Raw genomic sequence first — 14,959 nt, forward strand, 5'->3', positions numbered from 1 at the left:
GTGATGAAAGAAGTGAAAAATGAGAGCTCAGAATCCAAGGACTGCCTGAGTATCAAACCCAACGTCTTTGGAACTCTCGCCTGACACTTTACCACTGAGCCTCCAAGCCACACACATTGTCTTTGCTAACCATGTAGCAGAAACTTTTGTGTTCACCTTTGCATTTTTCTTTTTTTTTTTTTTCCAACATAACATTAATGATTTTGAATAACAAGCACATATCAAGGCTAACACATTTTGGAAGAACTTTGTTCAGTGGAAACCAATAAAATGTGTTGTTTCTGAATACTGGTCAATCTTAGTTTATTTATGTCCATTTTTATTTTTCTAAATAAACTATTTTCTATATGTTTATTCGGAGCAGATATTCCAGCATATCAACTAAAAATGAAGTAATTTAAAGCCGCATATTGTTACATGCAACTTGCCAGGCAGAACTCTTCATTTTGCATGCAAAACAGGGTTGTCTGCTCGAGACTGTGGCAGTTGATCCGCAGTTTAACCTGATAGGCACACTGTATTGGAGTACTTCTTAGATTAAAATTATACTGATTTTTGTGCCCAGTCAAGGGAAAGCAACACAGAAATGAAAGTAAATCCCCCCCCCCCCCCCCCCCTGTGGGTCTGGGGGTTAGAATAGGACTGAGGTATTCCCGCCTGTCGTAAGAGGTCATTAAAAGGAGTCCCTCCCCCTCAAGGGGGTAGTTAGCGTCTGCGTCCGGAGACGGATGGTTCCACGACCTATATTTGCGGTCATTTTGGTTTTTCACTTCTTCTGGTTTCTTCCTTTCTTTGGTTGGTTCCTTTCTTTGTTCTTCTCCATCTCACTGTCTTACTTACTTTTTCCCTTGCCTTCTCCTCCTTGCCTTCTCTGGTCTCCACCTCGGCGTTTGAGACAGTCTGTCCTTTCTCTCCCTTCTTTTTCCTCTTCTTCCTTCCTCCCTGTGTGTGCCTGAAGGCCGACCCACACGTTCGCACGCGTAGCCAGTGATGGGGTAACGCGTAATGCCCCGCCCTGGGTAGACAAGTAAGGCACGCACGTACCCCCTGGTAAAGGCCAGGCCCAGGGAGGGGTGATTGCCTGAGCTGACACCTTCCGACCATGCCGATTGGTCCCTCCGTCCGTTTCTCGGGAGGTGTGACCTGAGGTGTAAACATTCACCTAAGATGGGAGTGCCCTCTGAGAGGGTCCCCACAAGGAAGGAGCGCACCATCGGAGATGCTGGCAATCATGGGGGATTCCTCCGCAATGGATTTCTCTTCTACTCTCTTGACATCTGCCCAAAAACGGAAACTTGACCAGCCACCAGTGACAAAAGTACTACCGCCTGCCCCACAGTTCCTCGTAGTTTCTCGATCTGAGGACGGAAAGGATTTTTCCTCTGTCAACCCTTTTGTTATCCAGAAGGGCGTAGATGCCATAGCCGGATCTGTGAAGTCTTGTACCAGGTTGTGTAACGGTACCTTGTTACTAGAAACTGAGAGTGCCTTTCAGGCACAAAAACTGCTTCAGGCCATACTCCTGTACATGTTCCATGTCCGGGTGGAGGCTCACCGCACTTTGAATTCGTCTCGTGGTGTGGTATATACTAGATCACTCAACGGATTGACTGACGAGGAGATTCAGTCTTTCCTCGCTGAGCAGGGCGTGACGGCTGTCCATAGGGTCATAAAAAAGGTCAACAAAGACCTTGTACCGACCCGGACACTTTTCTTGACCTTTGATAGTGTTCAGCTGCCATCGCGCATCAAAGCGGGCTACGAGGTTATTTCTGTTCGCCCCTATGTCCTGACACCCACGCGCTGCTACCGGTGTCAGCGTTTTAATCACACTCGCCAGTCTTGTTCTAATGTGGCTAAATGTGTCACTTGTGGCAGGGATGCCCATGGGGGTGACTGTCCACCTCTGTCTCCTCATTGTGTGAACTGTCAGGGTGACCATGCAGCGTCCTCCCGCGACTGTCCCATCTACAAGGAAGAACGCTGTATGCAGGAAATTCGGGTCAAAGAGAAAGTGTCCACCTCGGCTGCTCGCAAGCTATTTGCTAGTAGGAAGCCCACGCTGCTCCCAGCGGGGAAATACAGTACTGTCCTCGCCTCTCCTTGGACTAACAGGGAGGTAGCGACGCAGACATGCGATCTGACCTTCAGCACTATGGTCGTCCGTTCGGCCAGTGCTAAGATCGCCCGGTCGATGTCTCTTCTTCCTCCCATCACCCCTCAGACACAAGCACCTTCATCAGCTTCTGCCAAGACTAAGACCCAGAAGTCAGATGCACGGGCCTTCAAGAAGGAACCATCCCGTGCAGACTTCCTACGTACCTCGAACTCCCAGCCATCGACCAGTACTTCCACTAAACGACCTTCTAAGAAGGTTCATAAAAGCACAGTTCTCCTTCTCTGCCACGGCGCATTTCTTCTCCTGCGCCACCCAGTGGTTGCCGCCCCAAGTCGTCATCCGTTTCGCCTGGCCGCACCGCTGGTAGCCGAACATCTGGCCGTTCTCCGGCGGAGGAAGCTCCCCCTCCCGGCCATCTTAACAAGATGTCCGATGAACCTATTGAACCAATGGACAATGACTCTCCGCCTACTGATAGCGGCGGCAGTGCTCGCTCGAAGCCAGGCCCTCAGCGGCCTTTGAGGTGACCCCTTGTTGCTTCACCTTTTTCTTTTTCTTCTCATGATGGCATTCCTAACTTAGTCTGGGCGCTAATGACCATTGCATTGTAGTTGTGCGCCCTAAATCCACAAAAAAAGAAAGAAATCCAATTTATGTGAATTGGAAATGAATAATCCTTTCGTGTGGTCAAACAAAAGATAGGTTGCTACTCACAATTATAGCTTTTGGCCATCTCTCTCTCTCTCTCTCTCTCTCTCTCTCTCTCTCTCTCTCTCTCTCTCTCTCTCTCGTTTCAGTTGCCGGAGACTGCTGTCGTGTGTGTGTGTGTGTGTGTGTGTGTGTGTGTGTGTGTGTGTGTGGTTTTTTTTTTTTTTTTTTTTTTTTTTTGTTGATGAAGGCCTTGGTTACAAAATTTTCATTTTCATTATTTTGTGTAATTACTGACAAAATTTAAGAAATTAAAATCGAAGGAATCAAGTTTACCACTTACTACATTTTCACTGTGCATGCAGTAAAGCTTAAGCATCAGACAGGATTTTTTAATTTATTACTTTTTACTACTGACTATTCAAAACACAGTTTGCACACAGGATCCACATATACCACTGAATGTACATGCAAAATATACAATTGTACAACACATACTTCATGAGATATGACATCATAAACATTGAGAGGCATGAAATACTAGCTCTTGCTTAAAATGCAGCACAAATTACCCAGATTGTATTCATTCAGTGTTTCACAATGAGAGCATGTAGCAATTTCTGACAAACTTTAAACATAATTTCAGACCTTTTCCAAACTTTTTGTCACTTACATCCTTAACATCGAATATTTAACACATTAATTCATTTGTAAAATAATCAAACTTTTTTTTACGTATTTTATACATGAAAGTACGATTCTTTAAAGGATTGGGGATTCACTGATTATGTGTGATGGGTCTCTGCAACAGCCTAACCCATGAGTTGAGCTGGAGAGAGCTTCATGCTTTTGGAAAACATGAGTTATTTTATTTAAAAATGGGGCACAGCACCAACACTTTATCATTGCTATGATGTGGTTCTCCAATGTTGATTACTCAATGTGCTTTCCGGCCCTCACAGACACTCCTCAGTAGGGAGTGATCAATGATCTGCACTCCAATGACTATTTCCCTTAGTGGATATAACTATTACACAATGTGGTGTCTGAAATAAATTAGCAACAATATGTTCAGCAAGGCAAACTGGGAATTGTACATCCAATATTCTATGTTTGAATCTACATCAATATCTCTACACTGACAACTATTATGAACTGTATAGGACAGGGTACTTCCCATTTTACCACATATTTTGGCTTCTTCCTATTGCATTTGCAAATGAAATATGGCAAGAATGACTGTTTAAATGTCTCTGTGCATGCTGTAATTAGTCTAATCTTGTCTTTGCAGTCCCTACTGGAGCAGCATGTAACAGGCTGTAATATATTCCTAGATTATTTACCTAATAATTACGGCTCTTGGAACTTTGTAAGTAGGCTTTCACACGATAGCTCACACATAGTTACAAACCTCTGCCAATTCAGGTTTTTCAGTGTTTCTGTGATACTCTTCAATGAGTAAAAGAAATTGATGATAATTCACATCGTCCTTCTTTGTATATATTCAGTATCGTTTGTTAGTCCTGCGTGGTATGGGTGCCATACACTTGAGCAGTATTCTAGGATGAGACGCACAAGTGTTTTGTAAGTAGACTGTATCCTTCAATGTTTTCCCAGTATCTTACAAATTAACTGAAATTTATTCACCTGGCATCTCCAATGAATGAGTTGACAGATTCCAATTGTTACTCTTTGATGTTGTAATCATAGAATACTACTTTTCAGCATTTTGTGAAGTGATCTATTTTGCAGTATTGTGATAGTGTTTAGGACTATGTGAACCACATTATTTACTTACTAAAAACTCCCACTATCTCTATGGCATGTGAAGGCCATTCGCATATGAAACTTTCATAATTTCTATTGAAAAATTCCACACACATGATGATTGCTGTGCATTTGTGATAGTAACACCAAAAGACTACTTATGGCCCACCTTTGACACTTCTGTCATTTTATTTATCGAGAAATATATCTTCACCATTGGTATCCTGCATGTACTTGTGATTGCTACTCATTGTTTCTGATTTTAGCTACCTTCCTATTCAAAGTATTAAATGTGATTTGCTACCATTAATTAGTGAAAGTAATTCTGACATCTTTCTCTGAATGCTTTTTCAGTTGTATAATATTACATTTACTTGTTCTGACATTCGACGATCTGTATTCATCTCTATAAGAAATTCAGATGACTTGCTTGTTGCTCTGTTTGTTACTGAACCTCTACACCTAATTACATATTGGTCTGATATAAGAGTAGTTCTGACCTGAAAAAGCAACCATCATGTGGAAGCAACACATACACTGCTACCCAAGTGGTTTCGTTCTCAGTGTAAAGTGTATCTGACCTATTAAGTGGTATTCTACAGTTTAACCATATAACTGGTATTATTGATGGTGACAAGTATCATTACTTGTTGTTAGCTGATCCAGTATGAATCCCATCTGATTGAGCCTCCTTCACATCTTGGATGAGATGACCCTCCAACGGTCATACTACGGCCATGTTTCTACTTGACATGACTACTGCTTCTGTCTATTAACTAAATGTTTTGCACAAACCAAGTATTCTGGCTGGCATAAGTGGTGCTCTTAATCTTCCTTCCTGAGAAAGCCGCCGAAAGACTGCTGAGATAAGTTTTCATCTATTCAAATCAGGTGACAGTGGCACTTATAGGTGAGTGAAAACTACACTACAAAATTCTTACATTCCAGCCTAACTCATGTACACAATCAGAAAACCAAAGAAAACAAGAACAAAGTACTAATTTACAAACACAGAAGGTAACAAACATTCATGTCCATTCAGAAATTTGTAGTAAAGTAAGTAAACTAATTGCTTTGCACAATCCAAGCACTCCAGCTGCTGATATCACTATTACAAAACTGATGCATTAAATTCTTTTTTCTGAGCTGAAAATCTGCAATAAAATTTTGTTAATTATTTTCAGGTGTAACTGTGGATGCTGTGAAACGAGGCGAATGGACCCCACTTATGCTTGCTTGTGCTAATTCTGGCACGTCATCTTGTGATATTGTCAGTTTGCTTCTCAGATTTGGGGCAAAGACAAAAGCTCAGAACAAAGATGGATGGACACCAGTCAGTCTTGCTGTGCGTTTAGGTGATGAAAACAAAATAAAACTTCTAGCATCTGTTGATATTGATGCACTGAAAATCAAGACAAACAACCAACGAACCATACTACATACTGCAGGTATATATTTTGCTGTTTGTAATGAGTAAATCAAGCAAAATTGAGCTGGTCTAAGACAGATAAAACAATACACCACAAATTATCTGAGTGGCACAGAAATCAATAGATGTGAGGTACATGTACAGACAAGCAGATGGATACAATTTCAGACAAGTTGATTTATTCAACAGAAAAAGCTTCTCAAATTATGCAAGTCAACAACACGTTGGTACACCTCTGGCTATTATGCAAGTCATGATTTGGCAAGGCATTGACTGACAGAGTTGTTGGATGTCCTCCTGAGGGATATAGTGCCAAATTCTATCCAATTGGTGGTGCATTAGATTGTCAAAATCCTGAGCGGGTTGCAGTGCCCTGCCCATAATGCTCCAAATGTTCTCAATTGGGGAGAGATCCAACTCCCTTGCTGTCCATGGTCGGATTTAGCAATCACGAAGACAGAAGCGGAAACTCTCATTGTGTGCTTTTGAGCATTATCTTGCCGAAGTGCAAGCCCAGGATTGGTTGCTGTGAAGAGCAACAAAATGCATCATAGAATATCGTTGACGTACTGCTGTGCTGTAAGGGTGTTGCAGATGACAACCAAAGGAGTCCTGCTATGAAAAGAAATGGCACCCCAGACCATTACTCATGGTTGTCAGGCCATATGGTGAGTGAGAGACAGGATGGTATCCCGCCACTGTCTGGGGCATTTCCAGGCACACCTTCACTGGTCATCAGGGTTCTATTTGAAGTGGAACTCGTTGCTGAAGACAATTCTACTCCAGTCAATGAGATTCCAAGTGAAAGAAATGTCTCTAGATGACCCAGACAGTGGTGGGATACCAATTAGACTGTTGCTTGCCGTGTGGCCCAGCAACCACGAGTAATGATTTGGGGTACAATTTCATTTCATAGCAGGATGCCTTTGGTTGTCACCCATGACACCCTCACAGCACAGCACTACATTGATAATATTTTATGCCATATTTTGTTGCCCTTCATAGCAAGCAATCCTGGTCTTACACTTCAGCAAGGTAACGCCCGCCCATACATGATGAGAGATTTTACTGCATGCTTTCATGCTTGTCAAATGCTATTTTAGCCAGCAAAGTCACCAGATCTCTCCCCAATTGAGAATATTTGGGGCATTATGGGCAGGGTCCTCCAACCAGCATGAGATTTTGACAATCTGACATGACAATTGGACAGAATTTGGCGCAATATCCCTCAGGAGGACATCCAACAACTCGATCAATCAATGCTAAACCGAATAATGACTTGCATAAGGGCCAGAGGTGGAGCAGCACATTATTGACTTGCTCAAGTTGTGAAGCTCTTTCTCTTGAATAAATCATCCAATTTTCTGAACTTGTTATGATTTGTTTGTCTATACACGTTCATCACATCTACAGATTTCCGTGCCGTGTGGATAATTGTTTCGAGGTGCGTCATTTTTTATTTTATTTTATTGTCTTAGAGTGTGTGTATATATTGTAAAAGTGATTGTTGTTCCTTAATGTGATGAAAAAGACAATAATTTAAAAAAATAAGTTATGAAAATATTTCATTTATGTAAAATGTTAGTAATAGCTTAAAATTTCATTAACATAACCACAGATATTTATAAGAAATATCTGTTTGAATACTTTGACAGATGTGAGTGCACAAGTGACACAATTTTCGAATAACGTCCGGGAATTCAGCCAGGTAACACTTTCAGTGACCGCCGATATTTCGGTGGGAGAACACCCTGCCATTTTCAAGGCAAACTGCAACGGACAGGCGACATGCATGCAAATTTAAAGCCTTGGTTCTCGGAGTGATGCAAGAAAGATAACACGCAATCTACCCCTCTAATCTTCAGCATTCTTCTGTAGTACCACATTTCAAAAGCCTCTATTCTCTTCATGTCTTGATTGTGTACTATCCCAAGTTTATTCCATGGCTAGTGAAAATTTTATGCTCCATAGATCAGCTGCACAAGGACGACATCAAATGAGTATGGTTGGATGCCCATCAACAGGCTTTTCAGCACCTTAAGAATGTGATATACATTGGGCCTGCTGTTGCCACTCATGATAGATGTGTCCCAGTACAGAATAATGAGAGTTTTTTTCCAATAAGTTGTCAGAGGATTCTGAGTGGCCAGTTGCCTTCACCTGTAAAACGTTAACTGCAGCACACCTCTACCATTTATAAATTGACAAGCCGGCTCTGACAATCATTTGTGAGGCAAAGAAATTTCATGAGTGTTTGTATGACAGCAAATTCCATCTGTTGACTGACTACAAACTCTTGATTTCATTCTCCGGCTCCTTCATGCTTTGCTACAGCTCACAGTTGTCGATCACCACCAGGAGCATGCACAGCATGTCATATGGGCCACACCACTCATGCCAATGGAGCCAAGCAGCCAGCCATGATTCATTCTAGTACAGTCCATTGCATGAGCTAATATCAATCATACCATTCTGCTCATTGGGTTTCGACACTGTGTTGTGCTTGAAGTTCCTTGTTCCAGTTGTTGGCTTTCATTCAGTGTTCTGCTTTCAACAAGCTTGGCTTTCTTTATGGATTACATATTCATATTGGGATCTGACAGGGAAAAAAATAAATAAAAAATAAAAAACAACAGAATGTACAGAAGTGGGGTTATCCATCCTTTTCATGGTTCATCATGAATTTGGCATTTGGAAGTACTGAGCTCAGATTATGCAGAAGTAGTTTCCAGTTCCACAGGCGTGCATTAGTATACCATAAAGGTGCCATTAAGATATTTAAAGAAATGGATTGGTTTCACTTGTGACAAGTTCAGAGCTGTTTCCTCAAACTATTTCACAAACAGATTGGCACCCACTGGATATGGGGCAGCCTTTCTCCACACCCTATATTTACTGATAATACTTACCATTAACCATAGAATGTGGGTGACTGCATCTGTAGGAGGAGTTTAGTGATGGCCTCTGTGAAGAGTTGGAGCAAGTATGTCACAGGTCCTAGAGTGAAAAGAAAAGTCTCTAACACATGATACAAAGGATGTGAGGAAGTTTTCAAAAATGCTGTTACTACACCAGACTTCTGCAGTGAAATAAACCAGCTGTTGGGTAACACATTATCACCTGTAAACATGTGTTGAAATACTACCACACAAAAATCATGACACAAGCTTCCGTATTTGTAGACTGTTTTGTCAAAAGTTTGTTAATATCTGTCTCTCCAAGACTCCTAGAACTTAATGTAGTGTGGGTTCTTGCACTGATATTAACAACAACTGGCTACCAAGCTAAAATATGAGAAGACCTCCAGAAAAGTTACTGATCAACACATCTTATAGCCTCTCCTATTCACAGCTAGCAAGATGAACACAGTGAGGAAGAACCAGTGCCTTTCTAGATAATAGCACCTATACCAAACGCATTGTTGATCCTACACAATGAATGTTCAGAAAAACTATAGCTTTTTGCAACAGTTTTGAACCACTTTAGAAGATTATAAGAAGAATTCAATCTCATGGAATAGTTTGACCAAGATAATGTGGTGTCTTCAAGATTGCAGACGTGCCAATCCCATTATGAACTACTGAGGTTACTTATTTACTACCTGTAAAATACATCAAAACTCTTCTCAGTCCATGTGTCAAGCACTGTGAATACCATTTACAGAACTCCACTGACTTGTCTGCAAGAATTACACTTTCAAAATGCTGGTAGTTCTGTTACTTTCTGTAATGTCATTTTTCACTAAAATACTTACTGAAGACTAACTCCAGCTCATCAGTGACAAGTTTGATTAGCTTATAGCTTAACTCTTCAAACAAGAGCTACCAACTACCTTCCGTCTGTTCAGTAGAGGGTACTACAAACAAGTGAATGATGTGGACATGTATTTCCCTGTCACAAGTGGTTTTCAGTCTGTTTATGGAACTGTCAGAAAAGATAGCTCTTAACTTGCAGCACTTAAAACTGATCTATTTCTTAAGATTTTTAACAATATTTGTGGGATGTTGCAAAATGACCTTTGAATCCAAACAGTATTTGAGTCACTCTCTGTGTCCTGACATCAAATTCATTATGGTTTGTGAAATAAATGAACAACTCACATGTTTGAATGTTTTTGTTGAATGAAAAGGTGACATAGCGTGTACGGCAAGCTTGTGTACCCTGATGTTTACCTAGATGATTCCAGTTGCCACCAGCTAGCATGAAGAATAGTGTGCTTGAATGTCACCACCAGGAATTACTAAATGTGAAAGTGATTTAAAAAATGGGTAAAGTAACTGAGTAACTGACTGGCCCTTCGTACCAGACTGCACATGCAAACGGAAGTCTTAAGCAAAAGGGCTGTGTACCTCGATCTCGTTGCCCCATGAAATGCAAGTGTCCACAAGACTTTGCCGCATTAAAAAAAAAAAAAAAAAAAAAAAAAAAGGCTATAATGTTGACTGTGCCTCTCGACTGCCCTTCACAACATAGGGTATTGTGGGAATGGTTAGATGTGCACAGAAATTCTTTGAACCAATGATACTGTCATGAGCTGTGCTGCATCATTGGCTGACGTGCTGCAACTCCAGTCACCAGCAAATATTCGTTATTTAGTACTTATCATTTCTAGAATGTTCTCAAAATCTCTTATGTTCATAATATTTGCGTATTATGGAATATTTATTGTTTGTATAAATAACAGCATCCTCCATCCAGGATGTAGTTCTGTTCTGTCAGTATGTTGGTATCAGTACTAAATGTGCTTTCAGTGGAGAACTTCATTGATGACCCTGCTTTAGACTTTGGACTTGGATGAGGTTATGACTTGATATTTTTTGGTGCACATACCGTGTAGTTTAAAATCTCAACATCACTGCTCCAACAAAGCAACATAAAATCTGTTTTCTACATGGCCAGGAACTGAAATACAAGCAGCACATTGTTCCCAAGGCCTGTATGTTCAGGAGATTAGTGGATTCCAAATGAGCATTATGTCAACTGTACATCATGCATCCATCAGCATTTTCTGGAGACACTGGTGAGGACCTAATGAAAGGGATGAAAGCATTCAACCGAGACACCAAATACAAGAGGTGGGATGAGATGATTTGTACCTTCACTTGAATGGTACAGTCCAGCAGCAGTTGAAGAGCAATGAAGAGAATTTCAATAGCTGGGACAAATTCCAGGTTGAACTGAAGAAACTATTAGGTGATGCTCAGCACCAAGTCCACTTAGCGGGAGAACATTTGAAGAATGAGGCCCCACATCACGGGGGTAACTTGACAACATTTGCTAGACGCCGTGCTAGTGTTGCTGCTGCAAACACCACTGTGAGGACTAGCCCTCCTTGCCAGTCTGTCACCACCTGTGGCTGCCCTTTAAAGACAGCAGTGAGTGGCTCTGCAGTCAGTCTCAGTTTCTCTGGGCTATTGTAATAATCTCACAACAGATCACTGTCATGGTTGTGAATTCGCTACATCTTAGGCTTTCGATCTTGGTTTACTCTCAGGGCTTGTTATTCTGCTGTGCTGTCTCTATTGTTTGTCTTCCTTTCATTGTTGTTCACATGTTTACTCTCAGGTTGCTCATTGTAGGGGCAACAGTGTTGTAGCTGCGAACCTTCTCTACACATTGGGAAACACTCTTTCCTGGGCAAGTATAAAAACATTGCGTACTACAGTTCCCACAGAGATATGACAAGGTTCAAACGTGCAGGGGAATACAAATAACAGAAGTGTCAGGCGCTTGTTTACTGCATCAGTTACATGTTCAGATGTTGTTGTTGTTGTGGTCTTCAGTCCTGAGACTGGTTTGATGCAGCTCTCCATGCTGCTCTATCCTGTGCAAGCTTCTTCATCTCCCAGTACCTACTGCAGCCTACATCCTTCTGAATCTGCTTAGTGTATTCATCTCTTGGTCTCCCTCTACGATTTTTACCCTCCACGCTGCCCTCCAGTACTAAATTGGTGATCCCTTGATGCCTCAGAACATGTCCTACCAACCGATCCCTTCTTCTAGTCAAGTTGTGCCACAAACTCCTCTTCTCCCCAATTCTATTCAATACCTCCTCATTAGTTATGTGATCTACCCAAACTTATCTTCAGCATTCTTCTGTAGCACCACATTTCGAAAGCTTCTATTCTCTTCTTGTCTAAACTATTTATCGTGCATGTTTCACTTCTATACATGGCTACACTCCATACAAATACTTTCAGAAACGACTTCCTGACACTTAACGCTATACTCGATGTTAACAAATTTCTCTTCCTCAGAAACGCTTTCCTTGCCATTGTCAGTCTACATTTTATATCCTCTCTACTTCAACCATCATCAGTTATTTTGATCCCCAAATAGCAAAACTCATTTCCTAATATAATTTCCTCAGCATCACCCGACTTAATTCGACTACATTCCATTATCCTCGTTTTGCTTTTGTTGATGTTTATCTTATACCTCCTTTCAAGACACTGTCCATTCCGTTCAACTGCTCTTCCAAGTCCTTTGCTGTCTCTGACAGAATTACAATGTCATCGGTGAACCTCAAAGTTTTTATTTCTTCTCCATGGATTTTAATAACTACTCTTAACTTTTCTTTTGTTTCCTTTACTGCTTGCTCAATATACAGATTGAATAGCATCCAGTAGATTATTGTTTACAATATATGTAACAGTTCTTTCTGTGTTTCCTTTTATACCTTATGTAATTGTTTATAATTGATTTGGCATGCTATTTATTGTTTGCGTAGGGATACTGTTACCATAAAACTTAACCACTACCAACTGACTTGGAGTGTAGTGATTCGAGTCCTCTAGAGTCTCAGAAAACTATTGGTATTTATTCAGAATATAAAAATCCCATTGAGGTACATCAGCACTGTGACTCAAGTTTTACCAAAGTCAGTGCAAAATTGGTGGGTTTTGGGGTTTTAGTTTAGAATTAATTTTAGGACTCATGAAGGCTTATGTACAGCTCAAAAGAATTAGGGGAATACATGCATCAACGCCTGGCATGTTAAATCTGTTTTGATACAGACAGTATCTGTGATCTTATTGCATAGCTTGAGATCTTCACTTTTAATGTATGCAACAGCTTAAATCATTTGCCATCTATTGGCTGTGTTTGTGTTACAGTATCAGATGACTTCTGACCCTGCAGAAGGAAGTGAATACTGGTGTCCCAGTAACCTCTAATGATGTACAGAGACTGCAGTTGTCATTTGTGAATGTTTTACTCAAGTGCAAGTACATGCAATGCGACATGTTAATGCAGTATCAATTGCAAGAGTTGTCTGAGCCAAGCAGGATGAACTTTCCATTCTTTTGCTGCAGATGCAAATGGTTCTCCATCTTTCTTCCATAGGTTGTGGACATGCTACAGGGAGACAGGTCAGTACACAAGACGAGTTGGACAAGGTCACCGATGCATTACACCCCCACTTGAAGACCGCTATGTGAGCATCTCTGCATTGTGGCATTGTACGGCTACCTCCAGAGTGCTGCAAGATGATCATAGAAGAGCCACTGTGTCCTATTGTAATGTAGGGTGTATGTTATGAGAAAGAACCTTATGACCCAGACATCCTGTTCGAGTACCTTGCTTGATATCACAACATCTTGCAGTTCGCCTTCAGTTCTGCCATTGCTGTGTCAACTGGCAACTTTGCCACTCACGAAGTGTGTTACTCAGAGATGAGTCAAGATTTCTTCTGACACGACGCGATGGCCATGTTCATGTGTGGAGACGTGGTGTGTGGTACCTGCCAAACATTGTCCAGGAAAGTTCTGTGCTGGTGTGGAGAGACAGTGTTAACAGCTGTATGGATCTTGTCATGGTCCATAGTTACCTTACTACCGGGCAATACACCAAATAGATAGTTGGACTATTTGTAGGCTGCTGCATATGGTGGTTGTCCTGAACTCCTTCTTGTGCATGTGTGGTGGGCGTCACTTATGTGATGTCTTGCAAAGCCAGGGCATTTAAATAGTGGCATGACCACAGTGGGTCATGACCTGGTTGACTTCTGTAGAATTATAAGGAGCATGTCACATAGGTGTCGGGCCATGATAAACACGCATGGATGGCTTACACGTTATTGAAACTCTCAAAGCCCAATGAAAAACACCCAGGATGACAGGTTGAATGATTGTTTCCACTTTGTTTTTGACATCTGTTGGACATTTCAGTTCTTATGGTGCAAATTAACGAGATTGTAATGATGTTTTGTTATGTACTTAAAAATGAGCTTAATTTGAAAAAGATAGAGGTATAATTTGCTAACATTCCCAGTCCAAAATTACTGCTCAGTGGAGTATGACAGATACCCTAAGTCATGTTCCTCTTAATTCTCTTGAGCAGTATGTATACTACACTACTGGCCACGAAGATGACATGCTACAGATGCGAAATTTAACTGACAGGAAGAAGATGCTGTGATATGCAAATGATTAGCTTTTCAGAGCATTCACACAAGGTTGGCACCGGTGGTGACACCTACAATGTGCTGACTTGAGGAAAGTTTCGAGCCGATTTCTCATACACAAACAGCAGTTGACTGGCGTTGCCTGGTGAAACGTTGTTGTGATGCCTCGTGTAAGGAGAAGAAATGCATACCATCACGTTTACGACTTTGATGAAGGTCGGATTGTAGCGTATCGCGATTGCGGTTTATCATATCGCGACATTGCTGCTTGCTTGGTCGAGATCCAATGACTGTTAGCAGAATATGGACTCGGTGGGTTCAGAAGGGTAATACGGAACGCCGTGCTGGATCCCAACGGCCTCGTATCACTAGCTGTGGAGATGACAGGCATCTTATCTCTATGGCTGTAATGGGTTGTGCAGCCATGTCTTGATCCCTGAGTCAACAGATGGGGACGTTAGCAAGACAACAACCATCTGCACGAACAGTTCGATGACGTTTGCGGCAGCATGGACTATCAGCTTGGAGACCATGCCTGTGGTTACCCTTCATGCTGCATCACAGACAGGAGCGCCTGCGATTGTGTACTCAA

At 41.5% G+C, this 14,959-nt stretch overlaps 1 protein-coding gene across 1 annotated transcript in view; it reads left to right on the plus strand.

Annotated features, from left to right (window-relative positions):
• The window catches only part of LOC124721580 (ankyrin repeat domain-containing protein 16-like), a 101,807-nt gene that overhangs the window by 63,217 nt on the left and 23,631 nt on the right, over positions 1 to 14,959 (plus strand). The window contains exon 4 of the mRNA XM_047246624.1: positions 5,719 to 5,982. Coding sequence (XP_047102580.1) covers positions 5,719 to 5,982 — 264 coding nt within the window. The remainder of the gene's footprint in view (positions 1 to 5,718; positions 5,983 to 14,959) is intronic.

Source organism: Schistocerca piceifrons, chromosome X, assembly GCF_021461385.2.
Source record: "Schistocerca piceifrons isolate TAMUIC-IGC-003096 chromosome X, iqSchPice1.1, whole genome shotgun sequence".
In the NCBI taxonomy this organism is placed as follows: Eukaryota; Metazoa; Arthropoda; class Insecta; order Orthoptera; family Acrididae; genus Schistocerca; species Schistocerca piceifrons.